This window comes from Terrapene carolina, unplaced genomic scaffold (genome assembly GCF_002925995.2).
Source record: "Terrapene carolina triunguis isolate 2854851 unplaced genomic scaffold, T_m_triunguis-2.0 Scaffold58, whole genome shotgun sequence".
NCBI lineage: Eukaryota > Metazoa > Chordata > Testudines > Emydidae > Terrapene > Terrapene triunguis.
Genome location: NW_020664409.1, coordinates 88,707,486 through 88,734,140, shown reverse-complemented (window position 1 = coordinate 88,734,140; position 26,655 = coordinate 88,707,486). Strand labels below are relative to the sequence as shown.

The following is a 26,655-nucleotide window of genomic DNA, read 5'->3' as shown; positions in this document are numbered from 1 at the left end:
CCCCCCCAGACGGCCATTTAAAGCTAAAAAAGCCGGACATGTCCGGGGAAACCCGGACGGATGGTAACCCTACCTTTCTCAAAGGCCTGATCCAAAGCCTGTTGAAGGCAGTTTCCTTGATTTCACAGTGCTTCAGATCAGGCTTTAAATCTTCCCTTTGTTGTGGAAAGATTACCACCTCCAGTGATGAGCAGGTAGTTCAATCTCTATGCGCATTTAGCACTTAGTCTCTTTGCTGAGACTGCGAATAAACTTTTCTGTCATGGTGACTATGTTTTTGTCATATGGAGACTTGCCCACTAGCAACTAAATTAATACTACTAGATTCATTTTATTGTGGGACACTACGCAGCCAATAGATGATGACTTTCAGTCACTGCCAACATGGGCTGGATTTGAACCACTGAGCTGGTATCTAATTACCAGTCCCTTTAAGCCATACAGTTCCCAGCAATGTGGAATATATATTAATTTATTAAAAAAAATTAAAGTGTTTTTTTTTTGCTACACAACATCTCCAGCTAGATTTCAGCATCTGTTTTACATTCTTGGGTAAAACTGACATCTGAGGCAATTTAATGTGATAGCACAATCTCTGTGCCTGTGTGTGTGTGTGTGCGCGCGCGCAAGAAAGAGAGAGAAAGAGATGTAGCACTTCTTAGGCTTGACTGAAGTACAGAATAGCTTGCTGCCATTCTTGGTATAGTGCCCAGTGATGGTTGCATGTGAATATAAAATAGGCATAATAATGTTTTTAAGTAAAAACAACATTGTGAATGCATAATTTAGGAAGGAAAACCTTTGTTTTGTTTTGTTTTGCAGATGTACAGATCAGCTCTCAAAATGTCTTCTGTGTCTTCCGTGCATCTTCTAAGACAATTGCATTAGCCCTCCTGCTAGTTGACTAATAGAATTAATAATTGTAAAAAGCACTCTAAAGCCACATGCCTTATGAAGTCAATGCTGGGTATGATTTTACAAGTATGTGATCCATTTTTTCAAGTGAAAATGTTAACTGAAAAAGTTCTTGGCACACAATAAAACATTGTGCAATCTGTTATTTGTCTTAGAGATAATAATTTGAGTGGCTATATTCTTCCTGTATCTAACTTAAGACTTGCTAGTGGATGGTTTCCTTGATTTAGAAGTACTGCAAATGTGCTTTTATTTACATAATATGTCTTTCTGAAAAATGATAGTGATGGAATTCCAGCAACAGGAAAAGTATCATTTCTTTTCTAAGGGTTCTCTAGAATAAATACCAACCATGTAAATCACAGAATATTAAAAAGAAAAAAAATCTTACATGCAGCTTGAGAACAATTTCTATTTATATGAACATTTTCATATTTTTTATGACTATAAAATACAGCATGGAAAATTCCCTTAAGCAGAAGTATTCGGTGTTGCCTACATATGCACATGGCCCCACAGACATGGAAGTTGAGATTGAACACAGGACATCTATATCTGGAGTCCTATCTAGTAAGGCTGCATGCAGCCCCAGTTTTCTTGGCGCTCTTGCATGGGTGGGGATTCTTTTAGAATGTCTTTCATTTTGTCTCCCTTCAAGATAACAAGGCCCCAAACTCTCCTTATCTACCCATAGAACCAGTTGCAAAAACATGAAAAAACAGAAATTCAGCCCTGTTTAATTTTGACCTAAAAAAACACCATGATGTTCTCTTATTAAACCTCTGGCTCCTTCTTACCTAACACAATTGATGTTCCTTTTTAATTTGCCCATGGGTTTCAGTGGAAGTGTGATTATTTTACAGATCGTTTAGATTGTGTAAGCAGGTGCCAAGCAAACATGGATTTAGAAAGACACCTAGCAGAGACCCTGATCTTGCAAATCATATAAGCATATGTGTAACCATCAACATGTGAGAAGTCCCATAGAACAACAGTAATACCATTAGTCAATGGGACTACCCAGATGCTTCAAGTTGGGCACATGCTTACATATTTTGTGGGGTTGGGGCTGTCTTGCTTAACCTGCCCTCGCTGTATCAAGAAGTCTTTCTGTTGTTACAGTCCTGACTAGTGACTGACTTAATTGTTCAGGTGTTATTTATTTATTTTTTCAGCACATGTATGCATTGGCAGTTGTGATCTAGTTGAAAGAGGAGAAGGCATTTGGTTCACAGGCATGTTTGCTTACTAAAATAAGGAATTGCACTAGAGTGTTAAGAAACCAATTAAGACCACACGGAATGTCTGTATGTGTGTAATGAGTTAGCACTGCAAGTCAATGCAGTCTCCTTGCAGACAATGCTGCCTGTGGATCAGCTCAACTGCAAAGACACCAGAATCCTAGGCACAAGAGGGACACTTTCCATGAGAAGTTGTCTTTTTTTCTCAATGTAGGACACACTGCCCTTTCATGTGGAGCAGATATAAATAGAAGGAAGTACAGATGCTGATTCTTTTATTTTACCCTCTGGCCCCAGCCCCCCTTCACTAGGTATTGTTTTGAGAAGATCATCCTACACTCTAGGAGGTCTGGATATGGCACCATTTGAAAAACATCAGCACTGCTCTCAAAATTGCCAGGGGCCCCTCTGCTCACAGAAAGATGTAATGTAGCACTCACAGTAACTGTTGGCCTGGGAACCGATGATCCAGTTTGAGTCTCAGGCTTGGATCTCATGTATGTTAGTGCAGTCTGCTGCCACTAGACCACACACCATTTAGCAGGGGAAAAACAACCACCATTGTGTGCAGAACTGGCAAAAAGAAGACCATAGAAAATACTGTAGAACTTCTGTCTTCTACACATAGTCAGTGTGTGAACACAGATTGATCAAAGCAGCTGATGATGAGCATCCTAATCCAGAGACCAAAAATGCACAGTCAAGAAAGTATCAGCTTAAAAAAAAATCCTCAATGGTAATCACAATTGCCTATGTAGTGCATCTGCAGTTGGGCATCCTACCTATATATATCAGTCACCATTCTTTCAGACCATTCCCTTTTCAGTTAGCAATAAGTCATCAATGTTGACCTCTTACATTCTCTCTGGTCCCAATTTCCATATATAGACCTGGGAGGTATGTCTTCCTACTTGGCAGTACTGGTAATGCCTGAAGTTAAGGTTCAACAGATATACAGAAAAACATTCAGATGGTTAGACCTACTTCACCTCCAGGTGTTTCCTGGATAGACCTGTAATCAAGCAAAACAGTGAAGTAAAATTTATGGATTCAGTTTTGTAAAACTTTACTCACATTTGTAGTCCTACTGAAGTCTGGCTCTCCCTATGTGGCACATAGGACTACTTGCATGAGTAATAGTTTTCAGGACTGGAGTCTAGTATTTCACTTTAATCTAGGTTGCAGTTTACATGGGTACAAAGGGGAAGCTTTTGCTAAGAAGCAGCAGATATCTGTTTAGGAAAGATAACTTTCCTAAAACCTAAAAGTAACTTGCTCACCTAAATCGGATACCTTTATAATAGCCTGTTCAAGTACTCCTAGCTATGTGTGGTAGACATATTTCTGCTAAACTTCACTTTGTCTAGTTGTGCAATGTATTCACATTAGATCACAAAGGCTCCTCCCCTCCCCCCTTAGTATACTAAAATGATTTTCAAGAACGCATTCTTTAAAATTCCTACTGGCTTTAACTGACCACTATTTTCAGAAAAGGTAATGACACCTTTAATTCACTTACTCTGATGGAAGTTAGATTTTCACAGATTTTAAAGGAATTTTTGTAATTGAGTGCATTCGCAATGTGGCCAGTTTTTTTTTGTATGTTTCCATTTTGCTACATAGACTAGCTAAAATCTGTCTGACAAAAACTGTTTCTTCAGGTTTTATGTATCTATATATTTTAGAATGCTGAAAAAATGCCAGGGTTACAATCTACTCTATATTTCAAATAATTCCATAATTTTTTGTCTCTCTATTTTGGCAGATATGGTCCGGAAAAAGAATCCCCCTCTAAGAAACATCGCTAGTGAAGGTGAGGTACAGATCCTTGAGTCTACAGGTACTGAAAACGAAGAGTCTGGAAGGAAAAAAGAATTTTCTGCAGATCAGATGCAAGAAAATACTGACCAGAGTGATGCTGCAGAGCTAAACAACAAGGAGGATCTTTGCCTGCATATCCAAGAGCCATCTTCCAGCATTAAAAAAGACTTAAAAAGCTCAGTGCTGAGTGAAAAGGCTGGCTTCAATTATGAAAGCCACAATAAGGGAGGAAATGTTCCGTCCTTTCCTCATGATGAGGTGACAGACAGAAATATGCTGGCTTTCTCATCTCCAGCTGTTAGGGGAATCTGTGAGCCCTTGAAGTCTCCTCTAAGATCAGATGCAGATGACACCCAAGATGTGGTCTTCACTCCATCAGGAGATCCAGTGGAGACAGACAAAGAGCATCAGACATCACCAAAAGCTACAGATGAAACAGTGCAAGTGCAAAGCGGTCAAACTGATGGCCAAGGCTCAAGTCCGGTCCCCATGGCCTCAAAAAACCCACAAGTGCCTTCAGATGGGGGTTTAAGGCCGAACAAATCAAAAGCAGATTTGTCAGCAAATGATAACCCAGATACGGCGCCTCTGTCTCCAGAGCTTCAGGACTTCAAATGCAACATCTGTGGTTATGGTTACTATGGGAACGACCCCACAGATCTCATCAAACACTTCCGCAAGTACCACCTAGGACTGCACAACCGTACCAGGCAGGATGCGGAGCTTGACACTAAAATTTTGGCTCTCCACAACATGGTGCAGTTCAGCCACTCCAAAGACTTCCAGAAAGTCAACCGCACTGTGCTTTCAGGAGTGCTGCAGGACATCAATTCCCAAAGACCTGTCTTACTAAACGGGACTTATGATGTGCAGGTTTGTATCTTCCATATCCCTACACCGCCTCCTCAGACACATGCTTCTTGCAAAGAAATAAATTGGGAATGGGATAGGCACCCTAGGTGATTATAAAGCAACTCCTACTTCCTCAGCATAATCCAACATAATTTAAGTATCTCATGTAGCCTGCTTAAACCACAGGAATGCCTAGATCCATTCAGGCTTATTGTATTCAGTGTTTTATTTATCCATTGGTTGCTATAAATTATCAAAATTGTTACGCCAATGTGGGGACAGGATATATTAAGTCAGTATTTTTGGAGGTTCACTGTAAATCTGGTTGAGTAGTAATTGGCTTTTCAGTCATAGGCTTTCTTGTATGTAATTTAGTCTGTGATAATGAATAGTAAAAGATTTTAGTTGGCAAACAGGCAGCTTAGAGTAATCGTGTCTGAAAGCTTCTCTATAGCAGAGAGAGAAAAGAAAACAGAAAATAACTGTTTAAAATGGACCAGATGGACACTAGAATGTAGCTGCAAATTAAAAGGAACTACAGGTCTGTGGCTGTTGGCTGCTGGGAGTCAAATCTTTGCTTATTGATCTTGCAGTATTTAGAGAACAGAAAGTGGGACTCTAAAGTGATCTAGTGCTAGAACAACAGGGTTATATTTCTGCACAATGGGAAACCAAGATCGGGCTGTAAAAATAACAGTCAATAATAATATTCACACTGCAGTTCAAATTAAGATGAATATAAAGGTTGAGCTATTGTCTCACCTAATAATTTTTTTGATCTAATTTTTAGTATTGATGCTACTGCATTGTCCAATATGAAGGATAAAAAATTGTACATTCTTACCATAAAGAATGGATTTAAAAGATTGTCTCATGTTGTCCACTATGTTAGTTATTTGAACCTAGACAGAGATATTAATGTTAACATTTCCTTAGTGTAAAACCCCGATAATCTTAAAATAATCTACATTTTACTGATTTTTAAAAAAAAATATTTTAACCCCCTTTACGAATGATCTGTGATGAGCACTAGAAGGCCTGTATACTCTTCGACCTACAAATTCACTTTGGAATAAAAATCATTTGAATCAGTTAGGAACAGAGATCACAAGTAAAATGAGTTCAAATGTCAACCCAATTTCAGGAGCATGTTTACATCAGACATGATGCAGTAACCTGGTACTAATTACCAGACAAAATTCCAAGAAACATTAAAAAAGAGAGAGAGAAAGAGACAGAAGTGCAGGTAGTAGAAATATTTAGTAATACCTGCAGAGACTACTGTCGTTACAAGGAGACAATTCAGATAGGAGGTCAAAATGGCAAACATCTCACCTTAAGGAATACGTAGAAACAGGACCACTACTCAAGCACTTGTAGCTTTTTAAGCTACTTAACTTTTTTTCCTCTCACTTTGTGAAATTCTAGAAAATCTTTTTATGGAGCAGCAAATCAAATCAAGATAGTTATTATGCATAAAAGCTACAGTCTTTGAACTGCTGTCTTATTAAAAGATCACTTCACTGTCTTGTGTCAGACGCTCTCTCCTGTCAAACTGTGATTAGAAAGCAAATACGTGATTTAGATAAAAGAGAATAGATGTGAATAATGTCAATGTGAAATGATGGTTTATAATTAGCATGTAATATGATGTTAATACCTGGATTTTCTGCTATAGTTTCAGTTTGCTGACTCTGGGGACAGCATCTTAGAGCAACTAATCCATGCTGTCAGAAATACGTTCACACAGGGACAGCTAAGGCATACAGCACGGAGGAATTTGAGTTTCTAAACACACTTTCATTTTCCCCAAACAATTATTTCGTTAGGTCCTTGGTTATTTATAGAAAAGTTTATGCTTGATGAGAGTGAGCTGGACACTTTTCCTATGCAGTATTTTCAGAAATAAAACAGATGTGTGAGCTATCTCAGTTTGAACTGATAGAACTAGAAGTAAAACAGCTGAACCTAGACTATACTTGTCTACTAAGCCCTGGTAGTAAGATATTGCAGGAAAGACAAAAAGCGATAGGAAACAGCACATAGATAATCAGTTAAGATCAGTCTTTTCTGAGACCAGAAACATGTTCTAAAATAGAACAGACAGCCTATACAATGCTGCCGATTTTAAAGGAACAATTGGATCTGGAAACTTAACTTTTTAAAGAGTGCTAATTTTCTCTGCCCAATTTGGAAAGAGAAGATTAAATAAGCCTCTGTGCCAAATACTATACTTCCTCCCTTGCACATGCACCAGATGTTGATGCAGAACATGTCAGAAGATATGTAACTGATTAATATTTTCATGCCTCACAATTCTGAACAGCTTTGCTACATTCATAAACACACTAAAAGGACATCTGAAATTCCCCTTTGCACCCACACGTTGGTGTTGCTACCATGTCTGTTTCACAAGGACTTGGGAAAATGTTGAAGTCTAATACAAGAGAATGGAATTGTATTAATTAGAGCTTGAATGCCGTTTTATTGGAAATTGGTTGTCAGTCAAAGACTCCTACATTCTAAGAAAGAGGAACTGCATATGAATAGTAGTAGTTCATCAAAACAATCTTCTTAAAATTCTGATATGGTCTGAAGAAAAAACAACAAACCCCTCTGTAATCAAAATTAATTTGAAATGCTAGTGAAATGGGATTAAGGGCTGATTTATTGATGCAACTGCATTTAACAAACTGTTTTGTTGTTGTTAGGATGGAGGCAGTTAGGGATTTATGATGTTTTAGGCAAGGAAGATGAGGACAGAAGCTAGAGGGTGGGTATTAGCACAGCCTCACATATTTGATCTGGTTCATGGTGATTAGTCAGGCTTTGTGCTATATGAAAGTTTCACCGGTGGAGGTTGCTACTGACTCTTGGACCCTGTGTATATAAGGCCTATTGAGAAAAATTAATAAACAAAAACAAACAAAAAACAAACATCCCCCTCTCCCCTCACACATACACCATAGAAAAAGGAAAGAGAATAGAGAAAAATCCAGTATCAGTTTTTAGACTGATAAGGACTAGCTTTGCAAGGGCTTGTGGGGGGGGGAAAAAAAATCAAATCTGTTTTGAAACATACCACATGAGCGACACCTGCCTCTGTGCAACCTTTTAGAAATATGTTTTTATTATTCTACTTTCATCCCCAAAATACAGGTGCACATATGGCTTCAAGTCCAGGTACACAAACTCCTTTATTATTTCTTGTAAAACAGTGATTTTGAGAAGTAAGGATGTACACCTCTACCTCAATATAACGCTGTCCTCGGGAGCCAAAAAATCTTACTGCGTAATAGGTGAAACTGCGCTATATTGAACTTGCTTTGATCCACCGGAGTGCGCAACCCTGCCCCCCCCGGAGCATTGCTTTACCGCGTTATATCCGAATTCGTGTTATATCGGGTAGCGTTATATCGAGGTAGAGGTTTACATAATTCAGAGCATAGAACCTTGTGGTTTTACTGTTGTGTAGGCTTTGATTTATCTAGAATATTTAATGAAGGGGAAGATGTCTTTGTTTTCTTTATAGATGAGATGTACTTTGGAGAGGCAATTTTTACATGCTTTGTCTATCCCCTTACCCCCGTTTTCTTTAGTTCATTGAGATACATCTGGTTTTATAGGATTGGGTACATTCTATTGAGCAGTTTCTGGGAGGTTAATCCAGTATGGATTTTAGAAAACATTTGTTAGCACATTGCTGTTTTGCCAGACAAGTGCCTTATCAGCTTTATGCTGTTATCAGAGTGATATCTTGCCATGAGATAAATGGAGTGCTCAGTTTTGCTGATTTCCATTTCATCAATTTCTCATCTAATTTTGCTAATCTTCACTAGTCTTGATAGCCATTTTGTACTTGTTCTATAGCTCTGCAAGCATGTGGGGAATTTATCCAGCTTTAGTCTGTTTAGTTTTTTTAGTGGATATTACCACTAAACACAGCTCTGACTGAGGAGGCAAGTTTCATTGGTTAATAAGAAGCTGTTGAAAGTGTTCCCTAATTGTTATCTGATGCACCCAGAAGAAGCATTCTGTTGTGTGACCATCCTACAGACTAATCAGAGGCTGGGAGCAGACCTGTTTCTCACATTAAAGGTATGTGGTGTGATTAGGGATTAAGTCAGTGCTGTCGTAACTAGGATTCAATCCAGTAGGAACCAGTAGTTCTATTATTAATAATCTCTTCTATTCTATTCTCCACTTTTAAATGTCATTAATAGACTGATTAGGTGGGGATCTGTGGAGTTAAGAGCAAGAGGACTTGATCAGTTTGTGGGGATATAAATGTAACTGACATCCCTACTGATCATTATGGCTTCCACTAGTAGCTTTGGCAGTTTTCACAAAGGAATCTTTACAAATGTGTTCAGAATCTGTACTGGAGGCATAAATAACTACAGTGATCACACTTGTGTTAGTAGCATAGTTCACTTTCAAGAGGAATCTGCCTTCTGATTCTGATATTTGTTATTAGCATTTAAAGAGTAAATAATAATGATTAAAGCATCTGCATTTTTGTGGATGTGAATGATGAGCAGAATACATTGCTTAACTGACCCCTTTTCAAATTCATCTTGCTCATTAGGTGAGCTACCTGTAAAATCACTAATTTTATGTTGCTTGTTGATATCAGTTAATGAAAACTTTCATTTAACTGGATTTTAACATTCTCTTGTGTTTACAGAAACTGATCTACATTTGATTTTGTTGGGTTTATTGGCATTTAGCTCAGTTATTCCAAAACCAGACCCTAAAATATGGAAGTGGTACTTTGTTCATTGGTCTGGTTAAGAATTGCTAAGCATGAGTGTGTCCTGGTATGCTGTTTCCAGGAGCAAATTCTGTACAGACTCATATACGTTATCGCCTTTGGATATCCCCCCACAACTCTAATATTTGATTATTGACTGTGAAATCTTAGCTTCCAGCTGGATAAGAGTTCTTTGTGCACTCATTAGCTTCTTCGTTTCTTTTCACTTTGTGATCTCCTGTTTCGCTAACGTGCATCTTGGTAGCCCTATGGTATCAGTTGAACTGATTCAGTTTCACATGAATGACCAAACTGATACTTTCGTTTCTCCCGTTTGAAAGATTAGGTTTGCCTAAAAATATTGCACATAGGTTAGAACTGAAAATAGTCACTTTTGGCCTGATACTGCAATGAGTTCTGTGCAGATGGTCCCAGCAACCGTGTGGAAATCTGTTGATTCAAATGGCACTTTGCACAGGTGCCAGGGATCTCACCGCAAGGAACTTGTTGCATGGTTGGAGTCTTTCTCTGACAGCTGAATGGCATGACTCTGAAATGTGCTCTAATTGGATCTGGGTGCACTGAACACCTCAAGTGTATGTCCAGAACACAACAGAGGTTGACTCTGATGAATCTACTGTTCTCCATAGTTGCCGTAGAAGCCAGTGGGCCTTTCTCTTCCTTCCCTAGTGTCCTCTGTTAGAATTCTTTTTGTCCAGGTCTGGCTGGCACCCCATATCTCCCATTGCATTTCAGTAATTTGATTTATTCCATGAGAGTCAGAATAAATCTAGAATGAGTCCAAATGAACAGTAGGCTGAAGTGGAGCAGCAGTCTGGTATGTCTACTTACTGTGCATATTATCTGGGAATACTGATTCCCTCTGTATTTAGTTTCCAACAGTCATGACATTAGGTTTTCAAAGGATGACCCCACGTAGGTTAGCCACAGTTCATCACCATGAACAGAACAAGTGACGTATTAGTTATTTTCTTGAGATGTAATACAAAATATTGTATTTGTGCATATAAATAAGCACTTGGTAACATTGACATAGTGTAATATTAAAAAAAAAATTCTCCTGTTGATACACAGTTATCTACACAGATAGACCTGTCGAAGTCAATTGGACTGCTCTTGTGAGTGCTCACTCATACGAGTTAAGGTCTTGCCAGTCTGGTTCAGAATGTTTGCATCTTCAAAACACATACCCAGTATTAGCTCAAATGGAATGTCTGCATTTACTAGGCTATCTACTGGGAGCTTTCTAAATAGATAGTACTTAAGATAGTAAATTCTAAAAATGATTATTTTGATCTAAAATAGCTATACGTTCCAGAACTGCCAGACCTTGAGACATTGTGCCCCAAAGTAAGATGCAGTCTAAACTCATATCTTTATGATCCCCTCAGTCTTTGTCAGTCAAAGCATTTGAGGACAAATTACACCAGCTATAGAACAGATATTTAGATCAGCATTTTTACTTCAAACAAAGGTTATTGTTACAGTCATAGAAAAGTGCTATAGATTGGAGTATCATTTTCAGTGTTCTGGGACGGGCTCTGTTAACGTCTCTCCTTTTTTGATGTATTGCTTGTATTTTAGTCTTTATGCTAGTGATCGCCAGTGGTGTATTATGTCTGTTGATGAAGAGAGCTGGTAAAAGTTATAAAAATAAAGGAGACACTTAAATATAAGATGAAAGGACAAAAACAAAAAATAAACCAAAAAGAAGAAGAAAAGCACAGAAAATAAAGTTTTCTAAAATTATGGGGCCAGATCCTTCATTGGTGTAAATCAGAGTAGCTACATTGAAGTTAATGGGGCTATGTTAACTTACCAAAGATCTGTCCCATAATTTAGAATATATTTTAAGGGTATGAAGAATGGCATTGTGTGTTATATTTTCTCTGGTGTTAAGTATTGGTGTACAGTACTTTAAATACAAACCAAGTTCCTGATTCTAAGAGTTTCTGAGTGCCACTGGCTTCCATTGTTTTAACAGAATCTGGCCTGATGGCCTTAAATTTAAAAATTATTGTGGTTCTGTCGCCCTTTTTTTTTTTTTAAACAAAAGGCTTGATCTTACTACCTTTTAAAGTCCGTGCCAAATCTCCCATTGACTTTAATAGGAATGGAATGAATCCTGAGAAGAGCATGCTTATTTCAAGTGACTGTGACCCCCATAGGTACTTGCTTAAGATATGCAAATAACACAGAAAGCTTGGGGACTACATTGGCTCTTTGCATTGCTAACACAGCTCGATTCTTCCTGCACATGCATTAATAGCTGTTTAGTGCATAATTCAAAGGGTAGATATACCCTAAAGATTCTCCCATGTTGTGAGAGGTAGTTCTTCCTATCAGAGTTTAAGGAACTGGTAGTGTGGTTTTATAGAAACAAGCATTAAAGCCAAGAATCTGTCCTGGCCTGCATGACATGAAGAACTTCATAAGTGTGGGTTTGTTAAAATGTTCTGGATGCTATATTGTGCAAAAGCAACTGGATAAACAGGAGCATTAGAAAATATTTTAGGATTAGAAGATTAAAAGTAATTGGCAAATGGAAAACTGGATAGTACAGGGGATTGGTAAGGGATCTACATCCTTTCACCTCCTGTTTAGAGACTGAAATGTGACCCAGGTAATCAGAAATGAAGACTGATTAATATCTGATGCTCCAACTTCATTGCATGGTCCAGTTGTAAGCAGACAAAAGTCAGTTTTTGAGAAATCACCATGACCATGTGCACCCTAATCAACAGTCACACCAGAAGCCAAGGATTTCATGGATGCAGAGGCTGAACTTATACTATCAACCCTTGAGTGTTGAGTTTGAGCCTGTTATGTGCATGTAGGACATTAGTTCCTACAGGTGAAATTCACTTTCTAAAATAGATAAAGAGAGTAACTGGCAGATACTATGGATTCCTTGGTAGACTGCTGTTCTGTTAAATTAGAAAAATAATCTAAGCCATTTGCCATAATAATGAATTCAGGATTGGATTTGGAAAAGAGAGAAGCAAGTAAAGTTGTGAGGGAGGGTATTCTGGGTCAGGAAAATCAAATAAAAACACCCTCTTAGATTTAAAAGCACTGAAAAAATCTTTATACTCGTCCATAAAAAAGAAACAAAGGGTGCAGGCATCCTATAACAATTAAAAAATGAAAAACAAACAAACAAAAAAACCCCAACCAATCCTCTAAAACTCTAAAAAGGTCATGACATCATCAAGAGTTAGAGACTTAAATAAAGGCAACATAAATTCAAATATCTACCAGAAATGTGTGATAAATAAATTGCCTTTGTAAAGTGCTTTTCAGCTTGACCTAAACATATTAAAAACATGAAATCTCCAAACACTGCCCATCTTTCAGATGGGGAATCTGAGCCACAAAGTGATTAAGTGACTTAGCTAAGGTTGCAAAGCCAAGAATAGAACCCCGGAGTTCTGATGCCCACTCCCTTGCTGTAATTATTAGACTAAGGGGGAGTTAAAAATTCTAAAATACCAGAACACGAAAGAAGGGTGATCCAGTTGTGGTACAGTAACTCCTCACTTAAAGTCGTCCCAGTTAACGTTTCGTTGTTACGTTTCTGATCAATTAGGGAACATGCTCGTTTAAAGTTGCGCAATGCTCCCTTATAACGTAGTTTGGCAGTCACCTGCTTTGTCCACTGCTTGCAGGAAGAGCAGCCCATTGGAGCTAGCTGGTGGGGGCTTGGAACCAGGGTGGACTGGCAGCCCCCCTATCAGCTCCCTATTCCCCTAAGTTCCCTGTGCGGCAGCTGCCCAGCAGGTTATCAGTGCCCAGGCAGTTCATCTGTCCCTCCCCCCACTGCCGTGTGCTGCTCCTGCCCTTTGCCTTGGAGCTGCTCCCGGGAGCCTCCTGCTTGCTGTGCGGGGTGGGGGGGTAAGAGGGAGGGCTAATGTCAGGGTGTCCCCCTCCCCTCTGCTCCTGCACTCCGCTTAACCCATTTCCAAAGAGGCTCACGACAGCGCTCAGGACGGAGGGAGCTTGCTGGCAGGAGCTGCTGTCTCACCTTGCTGATCTATTTAAAAAGGAAGTGTACTTAGAGTGGGGTCAGCGTACTTAAAGGGGCAATGCACATCTCTCTCTCTCACACACGGTGTGTGTCTCTGTCTGCCATGCTGTTTCCCCTCCCTCCATTCGTGCTGCCTTGTAAAGTGTGAGGCTACATTAACAACAATGTGTTAACCCTTGAGGGCTCAGCCAATTGCTAGTTCATCATTTAGTAGTAAGGCATTCCCTGGGAAATATCTCACCCTCTGACTTCACCATCTCAACCAAGCTTCACAATCATCATCGCTGTGTGGCAGTATTAAATTGTCTGTTTAAAACATGTGTGTATTATAGATATATAATATAGTCTTTTTCTGGTGAAAAAAATTTCCCTGGAACCTAACCCCCCCATTTACATTAATTCTTATGGGGAAATTGGATTTGCTTAACATCGTTTCGCTTAAAGTCACATTTTTGAGGAACATAACTACAACGTTAAATGAGGAGTTACTGTATAAAAGCATGTACAGTAAAAACAAGGCAAAAACCTTTCCCCAGCTACAGGTGATGTTCTATAGAATACCCAGTGAATGCTCTAATTAATTATCTTAATAAAGATTTATAAGAGCAAAATAAAGATACAGATGTTTTGCACATCTAATGACAAAATGGTTGAGGCTATATAAACACCTTATTTACTTAAAAACTACCTAGGAATAAATTTTATATTGGAAAAGCCCGGAAGGCCTTTAATATGTTTTGTATACTAAATGTACACAGAGGCTTGTAGCTGCTACGGAAGTTAGATCTTGAAGGATTGAGAATACCCAAAAGAGTGAAGAATGCACTTGAAACTGTACTAAGTAGTAATCATCTGTAAGGAACACTGGAGAAACAAGATGGGTGAAGTAATATCTTTTATTGGGCCAACTTCTGTTGGTGAGATAGACAGACAAACTTTCATGCTTACACAGAGCTCTGAAGCTTGTTTTGTTTACCAACAGCAGTTGGTCCAATAAAAGATATTATCTCACACACCTTGTTTCTCCAGTGTTTCTTACACATGGTTACTATCTAGAACAGTTTTAAGTGCATTCTCCACTCTTCCTTTTGGGTAGCCTCAATCCTTCAAGATCTAACATGAGTTAAGTTGTCTCTCTAATAGCCTGGAACCAACACTGCTACAACAACACTGTATTTAAGAAATACTGACATTTAACAAAATCAAGCTTCCTCTTATCAGCTTCTTTTATATTTTCTGGCTCTTTTTAAGAATAATGGAAAAGAAGCATACATTTAGTTCTACTGAAGAGATGAACTAAATCCCTATGATCATTTTGGTCATAGCCTGTTAGCATGGCCAGTAACTTAAGTCTGAACTCTACTGATAATTATTGACATTCATGAATGAATTAAACTATTAACTAAAAAGAGTTTGGACTTTTAGATGCTTTAGACTAGTGATCCTTACTAGTGGGATTTATTTCAGTTTAATTCATAACAGGCTCAGATCCTCAAAGGTATTTAGGCTTGTAACTTTCGTTTAAATCTGTGGCTGAGGTGGGAATGGGACCTGGACTCCTTGGGACTCTCAATTTAGTGCTCTAGTCACTAAACTATTTTTTCCATCCTAAGGGAGGGCCTGCTACAGGAGAATGCTGAACGTGAGTCATACCTCTGTGTATCTGCCTGGGAGCCATAGGTCTGAGGATGTTTTTTTAACCCCGGCCCTGCTCACTCTGCACTCCTGCTTGTGGGAAGAGTAAAGTTGGACTCCACAGCTCGATTAGAACTGCAGTGTTTTAGTGTTGCTTTGTCCTCTTCCTTGTGATTTGTGTGCTGGCAGGGAACGTATGGGTTAGAAAGTAAAACACAGAGGGTGTGAGGGGAATGGGAATGAACTGTTGGAGTAAGTACCTGAAGCTAGCCATCGCCTTGGAAATTTCAGAGAAATGTGGATGGGGTATGACTTCTTTCGCCCCCCCTGCTTCCTTCTCTCTCTCTCCCCTTTATTCTATTCTCTCTGGAAAAGGAAAGAGAGCAAGAGGAAAAATATATATATATATATATACACACACACAGAGAGAGAGAATTTGCTGTCCTTACATAGAGATATGATATGTAACTGAGAAATCTGAAAGTCAAGCCAAGACTTGAGAAGAATGCACGAATCCAAACACTTTGGCAAATGGGTAGGCTTCATCCAAATTTGGCTGGCTGAAAGCTGAGGCAGTTTTAGTTTATACCATTACCACTTTCCTTCAAGTGCTTCTGCTAGCCTTGCTATATGGAAGCTAGTTTCCTTGTTCCTTTACCTGATGACCCTAGCGGAGGCTTTAAATAGGTTTTCTGTGCTTGAAAAATGACTTTTGAGTGTAATAACATTAAGATGACCTTATCTTACCTTTCACGTACACCTTCTGCTAATGGGATCCATTATTTTAAATTGTGGCAGGGTACTCAGTGTAACGCCGGTCCAACAATTGGTAATCAGTTACATTCCAGTGTTTTAAAGATTTTTTTCCCCTCTATTGCAATTGGTAAGCACAAGATATACTGTAAATTCTTAATTCTCTTTTATCCTCATGTTGCAGAGAAGGAGATTAACGTGGGACACCAAACTTGCTATGTAGGGCATTAATCAGGATTAGGAAAAGTTACAAAAATATATTCATTTACAGCTACTCTGTTGATATGCTTAATATGTTTTTCCAATGTTCAGAAATAAAAGTAATTAGCAACAAGCAGCAGCTGGACTTATTGTCACTCCTGCTTCCTAACTGATGTCCAAAGAGCGCCTGCAAAGATGGACTTGTTGTCTGTAGGCTCTCTAGATGGACTCCTAAGAATAATGGATGTATTTACTCATAAGAGCCACTTAAGGTAAAGTATTTTGGCTGGTTATTCAGTGCAAGAGCAAAATAAACAAACAAACACTGACTGAATGAGCAAAAACAGATCTTGCAACTGAGTTAATCACACATGGAGTGGCTGTTATTTTCTGTTTTCCTTAATTCCTTCAGTGCCCCTTTAAATTAAAGGCAGAGATGTTTCACTGAACATCAGTGAAACTGAACATTTGAAATAACGTGATGGATAAAGACATAATGAACCAAATCCTGTGGAGTAGCTGCAGTTCCTACTGACTTCAGTGGGTCAGGCCCAGCATGTTTTGCCTACAATTTTTGCTATCCTGTTTTTAGCAATAGGAACCAAAGATCCTCTGCAGTAGAGTCAGTCCCCCAAAACTAGCCCCTCCCCAAAGAACTCCTCAGAGCCAGATTCTTAGCCTGAAATTGGGACTCTCAAGCCCCATAGCAATGTTAAATCCTGGTTATACCATGGTGCCTTTCAATATCATGGTTATCTATTTAAAGATCTTTGCCAGACACACACAGATTTCATTTCAGCTTATCAGAAAAAAGTTTTAACCAGCTCATTGGAATCATGTTTCTTTAAAACAAGAATCAGAGGCTGAAAAGCATCTTTATACCATGATTTAGCAACCAGTTGACTCACTATACGTGTTTAGTGCTGATGGCATACAATGTATAAGCATCTTATACTCCAAGCTAAATAGCTAAAAGGCATTTCTATTATATGCATTTTAAAATGTTTACATTTCATGCTCTTTGTATGTCTGAGTTTTTCCGTATGGTGTGATTCTGAATGAGCGGTGATCACGTGCTTGCTCTGTGGCTCAGCTGTTGAGGAGGGGAAGAAAAAAATAATTACACCATTTGCCTAATGCATTACAACTGAATCCTGGAGAAAAGCAGTAATTCACTTAACAGTTGGGGGAATGAAAATCTGACCCTGCACGGAGTGTGTCGAAACTTTATACGCCCTCGTTTAAGCCCTTCTCATACAGAAAAATCCAAGGCATGGCACTGCCGCATGGAGGCTTCCACTGACATCCCTGCTTATTAGGAATGGTATACAAAGGGTGAACTGGGTGAAGGGTGGGTGGGTAATTGGTTGCTGAATATTGTGTAATAGTTATAATTCAGGAAAAGAAGTAAAGCTGTGGTGACATTTTTGTCATGAGAGACTTTTCCCCCTTCCCTCCCCCCTTCCTTTTTTGGCCATCAAACCAGTTGTACAGGAGCAGCAAATCTCTCTATGATGTCACAAGGCAGGTGTGGTGCACTCATGGGAAGGGCAGGACTGCTTGCTATGAGAACAGAGATTTTAATAACATAAGCCTGGAAGCCTTGCTTCCTTCCTTCCTGCAATCCATGTGCTCATAGATCATGAGAACAGTTAAGTAGATCTACTTTTTTTTTTTTTTTTAATTAGTGATGTCATGGTTTTGGGTGTAGTAAGTTTCTTTCTTTGCTACATGCCATTTTTCTACTGTAATTTTTTCATCCTTATTTTACTGAGTTAGAGCTCTTTATAGGAAAAGAACGGAAGATTTCCTTGGAGAATGTCTGCGTTGAGTAATCTTTGAGAAAATTGCCTTTCAGTTCAGACAGCAACCCCCATATTTCTAAAAAGGAGTCTCGGCGGATACTGGATGCTGTTGCAAGAATGCTCTTTATATGAAGGAGTGGATGTAATCAGACGCAGTCAACTGAATTCGGTTTTCAAATTTCATTTTTGTGTGTTCAGATTCATAAAACAGTGGTACTCCTTTTGCTGTAATACTGACTTCCACTCCAAATTCTTTGTCATATTGGCAGATCAAGACTGGGGGCCTGATCTTGTATTCCACACTCAGCTAAAATGCTCACAACAGTCTCCTATTGAGGGATATCTAGATTAGCTTGATTTTAAAGTGGAGGATGGGGCAGTACTTTAGAGCAGTGAAGGATGGATGGTACAGTGGTAATAGCCTGGTACTTTAGAGAGCTGAGTTCATGTCCCTCCTCTACCACAGACTTCCTGTGTGACATTGGGTGAGTCACTTAGCCTCTTTGTGCCTCAATTCTCCATCTGTAGAATTGAGATAATAGTACTTCCCTACCTAAAATGGATGTTGTGAGTTAAAGATTGTGATGTGCTCAAATGCAACAATAATGGTGGCCATATAAGTACAGAAGAAAGATAGGAATTGAGTCAAGATATTCAGGTCCAGCTCTATGAAACTGGGCAAGTCTCTTTAACCTATGTGTGCCTCAATTTCCACAACTGAAAAATGGGCACAATATTTATTCAACTTTGTAAAGCATGCTGAGATCTTCAGATGTAAAGTGCTGCAGAAGTGAAGGGTTTTATTACTATTTTATGACATATTTGTTACAAAACATTGGTGATGCAGGTCTTATTAAAATTTATCCTTTCTTTTTTTCCTATTTGGTGTTTGAACAATTCTTCAGTACAGCTAAAATTATCGCATTCTTTTTTCATAGGTTACTTTAGGTGGAACCTTTATCGGCATTGGACGGAAAACTCCAGATTGCCAAGGCAACACCAAGTACTTCCGCTGCAAATTCTGCAATTTCACCTACATGGGCAACTCATCAAATGAACTAGAGCAACACTTCTTACAGACTCACCCGAACAAAATGAAAGCCGCCCTTCCTTCCTCTGAATCTGGAAAACCTTCAGAGAAAAACTCTAATAAATCCAGTCCTACTCTTCGATCATGTGATTCTGGAGACTTGGGGAAGTGGCAGGACAAAATCACCGTAAAAGCAGGAGACAACACACCAGTTGGATACTCGGTGCCTATCAAACCCATAGATTCTTCTAGACAAAATGATATAGATGCCACCAGTTACTACTGGTGTAAATTTTGCAGTTTCAGCTGTGAATCATCCAGCTCTCTCAAACTATTAGAACATTACAGCAAACAGCATGGGGGAAACCAATCAGGAAGCCTTCATCCAGATCTAAATGATAAACTTTCAAGGGGATCTGTCATTAATCAGAATGACCTAGCCAAAAATGCAGATGGGGAGCTAGTAACAAAGACAGAAAAGGGTTCTAGTATGGCAAAAAAGAAAGACTTCTCTAGCAAAGGTGGAGAGGATAACGTTGTGACAAGCTACAACTGTCAGTTCTGTGACTTTAGGTACTCAAAGAGCCATGGCCCAGAAGTAATAGTGGTGGGCCCACTTCTCCGTCATTATCAGCAGCTACACAACATTCACAAATGTACCATTAAACACTGTCAGTTCTGTCCCCGAGGCCTCTGCAGCCCAGAAAAGCACCTTGGAGATATTACTTATCCATTTGCTTGCCGAAAAAGTAATTGTTCCCACTGTGCTCTCTTGCTCTTGCACTTGTCTCCTGGGGTGACAGGAAGCTCTAGAGTCAAACACCAGTGCGATCAATGCTCATTCTCCACTCCTGATGTAGATATTCTCCTGCTTCATTATGAGAACGCACATGAAGCCCAGGCATCTGATGTCAAACAAGAAGCAAATACCCTTCAAGGGATGGATGGGCCGCTGACTCTCAAAGAGAACAAAGAACACTCATGTACCAAATGTGACTTTATTACCCAGGTGGAAGAAGAGATTTCCCGACACTACAGGTACAGTGAATTTTAAAATTACATATAGTAAATTACAAAACAAACAAACCCTGAACACTTCTATGAAATGTCAGGGATCCTAGTATACTGGAGAAACTTGAAATTAGATCAAAATGGGAATACATATAGGTGTATCTCTATATCTGGTTATATAGTGCCAAATCCAACTCACATTTACTTTGGTCCAACTCCAGGTAAGTCAATGGAGTTATTCTAGATTTAAACCAGTGCACCTAAGAGCAAAATTTAGACCTGTGTGAATGCTGTGGTTCCTACATATTTGAGATTTGCTGAGCTGTTTTCCATCTGAAATACTTCTAGCTACTTTCTGCCAGAAAGCTGATATCTTCATTTATGAAGGGAATCCAAATGGTTTTCTTCCCAAGACTGACTATAGGTCTATTTCTTTCATGCTTTATAGTACAAGACTCTTATTAACTACCTTTTTGTAGTATTTTCCATCCCCAATTCCAACATTTCAATGATTAAGGACATTCTGCTGTTGTTTAGTATTCCTTTTAGGGCTGTCGATTAATCGAGTTAACTCACGTGATTAACTCAAAAAATTAATCACGATTGAAAACATTAATCGCGATTAATGTCACTGTTAATAGAATACCAATTGAAATTTATTCAATATTTTTGGATGTTTTTCTTCATTTTCAAATATAAGGATTTTAATTACAACACAGAATACAAAATGTATAGTGCTCACTTTATATTATTTTTGATTACAAATATTTGCACTGTAAAAATGATAAAAGAAATAGTATTTTTCAATTCACCTCATACAAGTACTGTAGTGCAAACTCTTTATCATGAAAGTGCAACTTACAAATGTAGGGTTTTTTTGTTACCTAACGGCACTCAAACAAAACAATGTGAAACTTTATTGCCTACAAGTCCACCCAGTCCTACTTCTTGTTAAGCCAGTCGCTAAGAGAAACAAGTTTTTTCACATTTATGGGAGATCATGCTGCCCTCTTCTTATTTACAATGTGACCTGAAAGTGAGAACAGGCGTTTGAATGGCACTGTTGTAGCTGGTGTCACAAGCTATTTATATGCCAGGTGCGCTAAAGATTCATATGCCTCTTCATGCTTTGGCCATCGTTCCAGAGGACATGCTTCCATGCTGATGACGCTCATTAAAAAATAATGCGTGAATTAAATTAGTGACTGAACTCTGTGGGGAAGAATTGTATGTCTCCTGCTCTGTTTTACTTGCATTCTGCCATATATTTCATGTTATAGGAGTCTCAAATGATGACCCAGCACATGTTGTTCGTTTTAAGAACACTTTCACTGCAAATTTGACAAAATGCAAAGAAGATACGAATGTGAAATTTCTAAAGATAGCTACAGCAATCAACCCAAAATTTAAGAATCTGAAATGTCTTCCAAAATCTGAGAGGGATGAGGTGTGGAGAATTCTTTCAGAAGTCTTAAAAGAGCAACACTCTTGATGCAGAAAGTACAGAACTCAAACCACCAAAAAAGAAAATTAATCTTCCACTGGTGGCATCTGACTCAGATGATGAAAATGAACATGCATTGGTCTGCACTGCTTTGGATTGTTATCGAGCAGAACCCATCAGCATGGACGCATGTCCCCTGGAATGGTGGTTGAAGCATGAAGGGACATATGAAGCTTTAGAGCATCTGGCACGTAAATATCTTGCAATGCCGGCTGCAACAGTGTCATGTGAACGCCTGTTCTCACTTTCAGGTGACATTGTAAAGAAGAAGCGGGCAGCATTATCTCCTACAAATGTAAAGAAACTTGTTTGTCTGAGCAATTGGCTGAACATGAAGTAGGACTGAGTGCACTTGTAGGCTGAGCGATTGGCTGAAGAAGGACTCGTGGCCTCTAAAGTTTTACGTTGTTTTATTGTTGAATGCAGGTTTTTATTGTACATAATTCTACATTTGTAAGTTCAACTTTCATGATAAAGAGATTGCATTACAGTACTTGTAATAGGTGAACTGAAAAATACTATTTTGGTTTTTACAGTGCAAATATTTGTAATCAAAAATAAATATAAAGTGAACACTGTACACTTTGTATTCTGTGTTGTAATTGAAACCAATATATTTGAAAATGTAGAAAACATCCAAAAATATTTAAATAAAGGGTATTCTATTATTGTTTAACAGTGTGATTCATCGTGCGATTGATTTTTTTTTAATCGCTTGACCGCCCTAATTCCTTTCAAACTGGGAGTAGGCACTCTTTCATCTGTTGATGCCATCCCACAAGATACTTTTCCAGATGATTATTTTTATGTTGTTGGTCTAAAGTGTCACTTTATTTATTTTTAAGTGTTAGCATTGCTATATGAAGATGGACAGAACCAGTCTTCCGATTCATGTCCTTATGGAAGCCAATTCCCTGATAAACCTTTTGGGGTGGATCCTCAGCTGTTGGAAATTGACTTCAGTGGAGCTTTGCCAGTTTACATCATCTGAGAATTTGGCCCTCTGATTTTAAAAGAACAGTTTGTTATACATTTTGCAAAAACTGGGTTAAATATTAAGTAAAGAATGTTAACTGGCATTAAACATTTATGACCAAAGAGTCAATGGCAACCACAGAACATCCAGACTTCCATCACCTTTAAAGGATTTTTGCATAGAAGCCATATATAGTGATGACAAAAGAAGATCCAGTTTCAGACCTCTCTTAAATATGAGAGCCTGCAATGCATTTACTAGATTCCAGGACATTGAGAAAGTAACAAAGGCAGACTATAGTATAGTGCTTTAATAGAGCTTAAAACAGGGGCATCTAAACATTGCCCAACAGAGGGCTGCATTGGCAATATGTTGGGAGCCCATAAAAAAATGGAGCAAATTGCTCATCTTTAATTTGGGGCTGTAGCCTCCAGAGACTACAGGTCCCAGCATGCAGTGCCCAATTTTTTATTTAAGTGGGCCACAGGGATGCTGTGGGGATTAACTGGTTAATGTTTGTAAACTGCTTTGAAGATGAAGAGTGGTATCTAAGTACTAGATATTATTATCAGGTCCGCTTTGGGCCAGGTTGTATAACCTCCATAGACAGCACTTTGGTGCTGGGGCATGGCATGATTTTTTTTTTTGTTAGCTATTAAAGATTTTATTTTTAGCTATTCCATGGCTTCTCTACTGGAAAAAAATTGTTTTGCTGCAGCTGGTAAATTTTTAAGAAGCATGTTTAATTAAAATGCCCATTCCTAAGAAAAAGGGAGGGAGAGAGGGCAAAATTTTCAAAACTGAGTGCCTTAAGTTAGGCACCTAAATCAGTGGCCTAATTTAAAAAAAATGCTGAACAGCCAACAGCTCCTACCAATGTCAGTGGGAACTGCTATTTACTCAGTATTTTGAAAATCAGGAGACTTATTTAAAGGTCTAAATGTGGACGTGGGTACCTAAAATTAGGCTCCTTTGTTTGAAAAGCTTGGGAAGAATTCTCTAAACCTTTAGCACACCACACCCTCATGTACTTTGTAGATGTCATATAACTAGAACCACAACTCCCTGCCCTCAACATCTCCCAATTTCAAACACGTCTCACTTTTAAAATGTGTATTGTTCTCATTTTTCATGTCCCTTCTCCTGTAAAATCACACTTTTGTAGTTTAATTCTGGGAAAAAATTTAAAACAAATATTTAGAATCTATTAAAAAAAAGACCTAAAATGACTTTTCCATAGATAATAGTTTTATTTAAATACCCATTATCTTTTGACCTACTAGGATAGAAGCATGGGGCTATTCCAATTGGAAAGGGAGGAATTTTTTACTATATAATGGTATACAACTTCCATGTCTACCTTCAATGAGTAAATTTTAGGGATGTTAATCAATCCTATTCTTCTTTTCTCCCTCTGAGTCCTATACAGTTGGTCCTGGCTGTACAGGTGAAGAGATACAAGAATAATTCCAAGAAAAAAAGATCCAGAATTTTTGAAAAATATTTGTATCTGTGAATTACGTGGCACATATAGGGTATATCTAGTCTGCAATTAGATACCCTCCCCCTTTGTAGGGTCACAGAGCCCAGGCTCCAGCCCAAGCCCAGATGTCTACAGCTCAGTTAAACAGCCCCTGAGCCCAAGCCTCGTAAGGCAAGCTAGCTGGCACAGGCCAGTCTTGGGTTTTTAATTGCAGACTAGACATCCCCATAGAGCACATACTGGTGTGATATAAAGTTTTTATCAATGGGATGATGTTCTTTGTGACTTCCTCATGCATGAGCAAGACTTTAGACATAGAAAGTATTTATGCCACACAGTCATGTATTCTCTCTCTCTCTCTCTATATATATATATAGAGAGAGAGAAGAATACAAGAACATAAGAATGGCCCTACTGGGTCAGACCAAAGGTCCATCTAGCCCAGTATCCTGTCTTCTGACAGGGGCTAGTGCCAGGTGTCCCAGAGGGAATGAACAGAACAGGTAATCATCAAGTGATCCATCCCCTGTCGCTCATTCCCAGCTTCTGGCAAACAGAGGCTAGGGACACCGTTCCTGCCCATCCTGGCTAATAGCCATTGATGAACCTATCTTTCATGAATTTATCTAGTTCTTTTTTTAACCCTGTTATGGTCTTGGCCTTCACAACATCCTCTGGCAAGGAGTTCCACATGTTGACTGTGCGTTGTGTGAAGAAATACTTCCTTTTATTTGTTTTAAACCTGCTGCCTATTAATTTCATTTGGTGACCCCTAGTTCTTGTGTTATGAGAAGTAGTAAACAACACTTCCTTATCTACTTCCTCCACACCAGTCATGATTTTATAGACCTCAATCATATCTCCTCTTAGCCATCTTTTTTCCAAGCTGAAAAGTCCCAGTCTTATTAACCTTTTATCATACGGAAATATAATAATTATTATGTAATAAAATAATGTGATAGTTACTCTCAGTTCCACCACTGTGAGGGAAAAATGCAGCAAAACTCGCTGCTGGCAATTTATATACTAAGAAGCTGAATAGATCCCAACTATAAATACATAATTATGCATTGTATGGACAGAAATGGTGTTTTTCAATTCCCATATTTAATTTTACCATTGGCACATACTGAATACCATGGATCTGCTTAGAACCTGCCTGCATGGTTGAGTCTGTGAACTCCCTTGTGTGTGCATCTTCAATGACTTTCAAGAATTGCAGGTATACACTATGCATCCAGTTTTTTTCTGCATCTTTCTGGCTGTACGTCTGTAATATCATTTTTGTCTGTTTACTTAAATATTATTTTTGTGTCATTGTCCTCCAGTATTATCCATCTGCAATGCAGGCCTTGGCAGCCCTTCATTACTGACAACATTAGAATTTGCAAGAATAATTAGCTTTTCATGTTGTCTCCCTACAGAAATATATACTTAAGTTTAACACCACTCAGTTTTTCCTTCACATGTAATTTGTAGGCTGTTCAGTTGAATTCAAAGTTAATGAATCACATTGCATGTCAGTGTAGTTGTGCCTAAACCTGCCTAAAATGTGCTTACATAAACAGATCTCCAAATGGCTAATTGTCCTACATTTTCTATTGTTTGCAGTGTTCAAGCCATGTTGGTCCCAGGATATTAGAAGGGAAAATATGGGTGAGGTAATCTTTTATTGGACCAACTTCTGTTGGTGAAAGAGCTGTGTAGTTTGAAACCTTGTCTCTTTAACCAATAGAAGTTGGTCAAATAAAATATATTACCTCACCGACCTTGTCTCGCTACACTTTCTACTAATTTAACTATTACTCTGACCCCGTTGTACCTGAAGAATCAGGAGATATTCTTTACATTTCATTGAGAGCTTCAGTTATGCAGTGTACTCCATAGGTGTGTGTTACTATAACGGATTAAACAATTTCTGCATGGGTAATATGTAGTCAGATATCTTTGGATGAAAAAGTTCTTTACTATAGAAATTATAGTAGGTGAGGAAATTATATTCCCTCCCCGCCCCAGCAAAACAATTTTGTTGTAATCATTTTTGTCTGTTTTTTGTTGAAAGATCAAAAATCTGAAACCAAACTTATTTTGATTTTTGGCAACTTTTAATAACCTTCAGAGTTCAGTTGCCAAAAGGTGGGGAAAAAATAATGTTTCTGTTTTTTTTGCTGAAAATCGATTTTATTTTTTTGGTGAATATTTCCATTAATGGAAAAGTTATTTTCTGTCAAATGTTTTACTGAAAATTTTTGGCAAGCTCTAGTAGAAATGTCAGGTAACATGATGAAAAATGGTCCAAACCTCTCTAGAAAAAGGGTAAGATAAAGGTCTGTAATATTCATTTTTTAAAAAAAGGACACACTTCCCACTCAGAATGCCTTATGATCTTTTGTAATGAGGGCAGAATCATGTTTTCCAATAAACAGAACTAATCTGTTGATAATGTAAGTGACAATTTTATTTGGTTTTCATTCAGAAGGATTCAAAAACTTTTTACAAGATACATGTAAAAAACCTGATTTTCAAAAAGGTAAGCGTGCAATTGAGTAAAAACAAGCTAAATGCATGTATGTAATTAGCACAACTGCATGTATAAATTGGTTCTTTGCATATGTGAATAGACAGCG

The 26,655-nt window shown here is 38.4% G+C and overlaps 1 protein-coding gene across 2 annotated transcripts in view; it reads left to right on the top strand.

The window, feature by feature from the left end:
• TRPS1 (transcriptional repressor GATA binding 1) overlaps positions 1-26,655 on the top strand; it is a 267,386-nt gene that overhangs the window by 48,747 nt on the left and 191,984 nt on the right. For both annotated transcript variants that reach the window (XM_026646121.2, XM_026646113.2), the window contains exons 2-4: positions 823-981; positions 3,922-4,850; positions 18,963-20,092. In XM_026646121.2, the coding sequence (XP_026501906.1) occupies positions 945-981; positions 3,922-4,850; positions 18,963-20,092 (2,096 nt within the window). In that variant the 5' untranslated portion in view covers positions 823-944. The remainder of the gene's footprint in view (positions 1-822; positions 982-3,921; positions 4,851-18,962; positions 20,093-26,655) is intronic.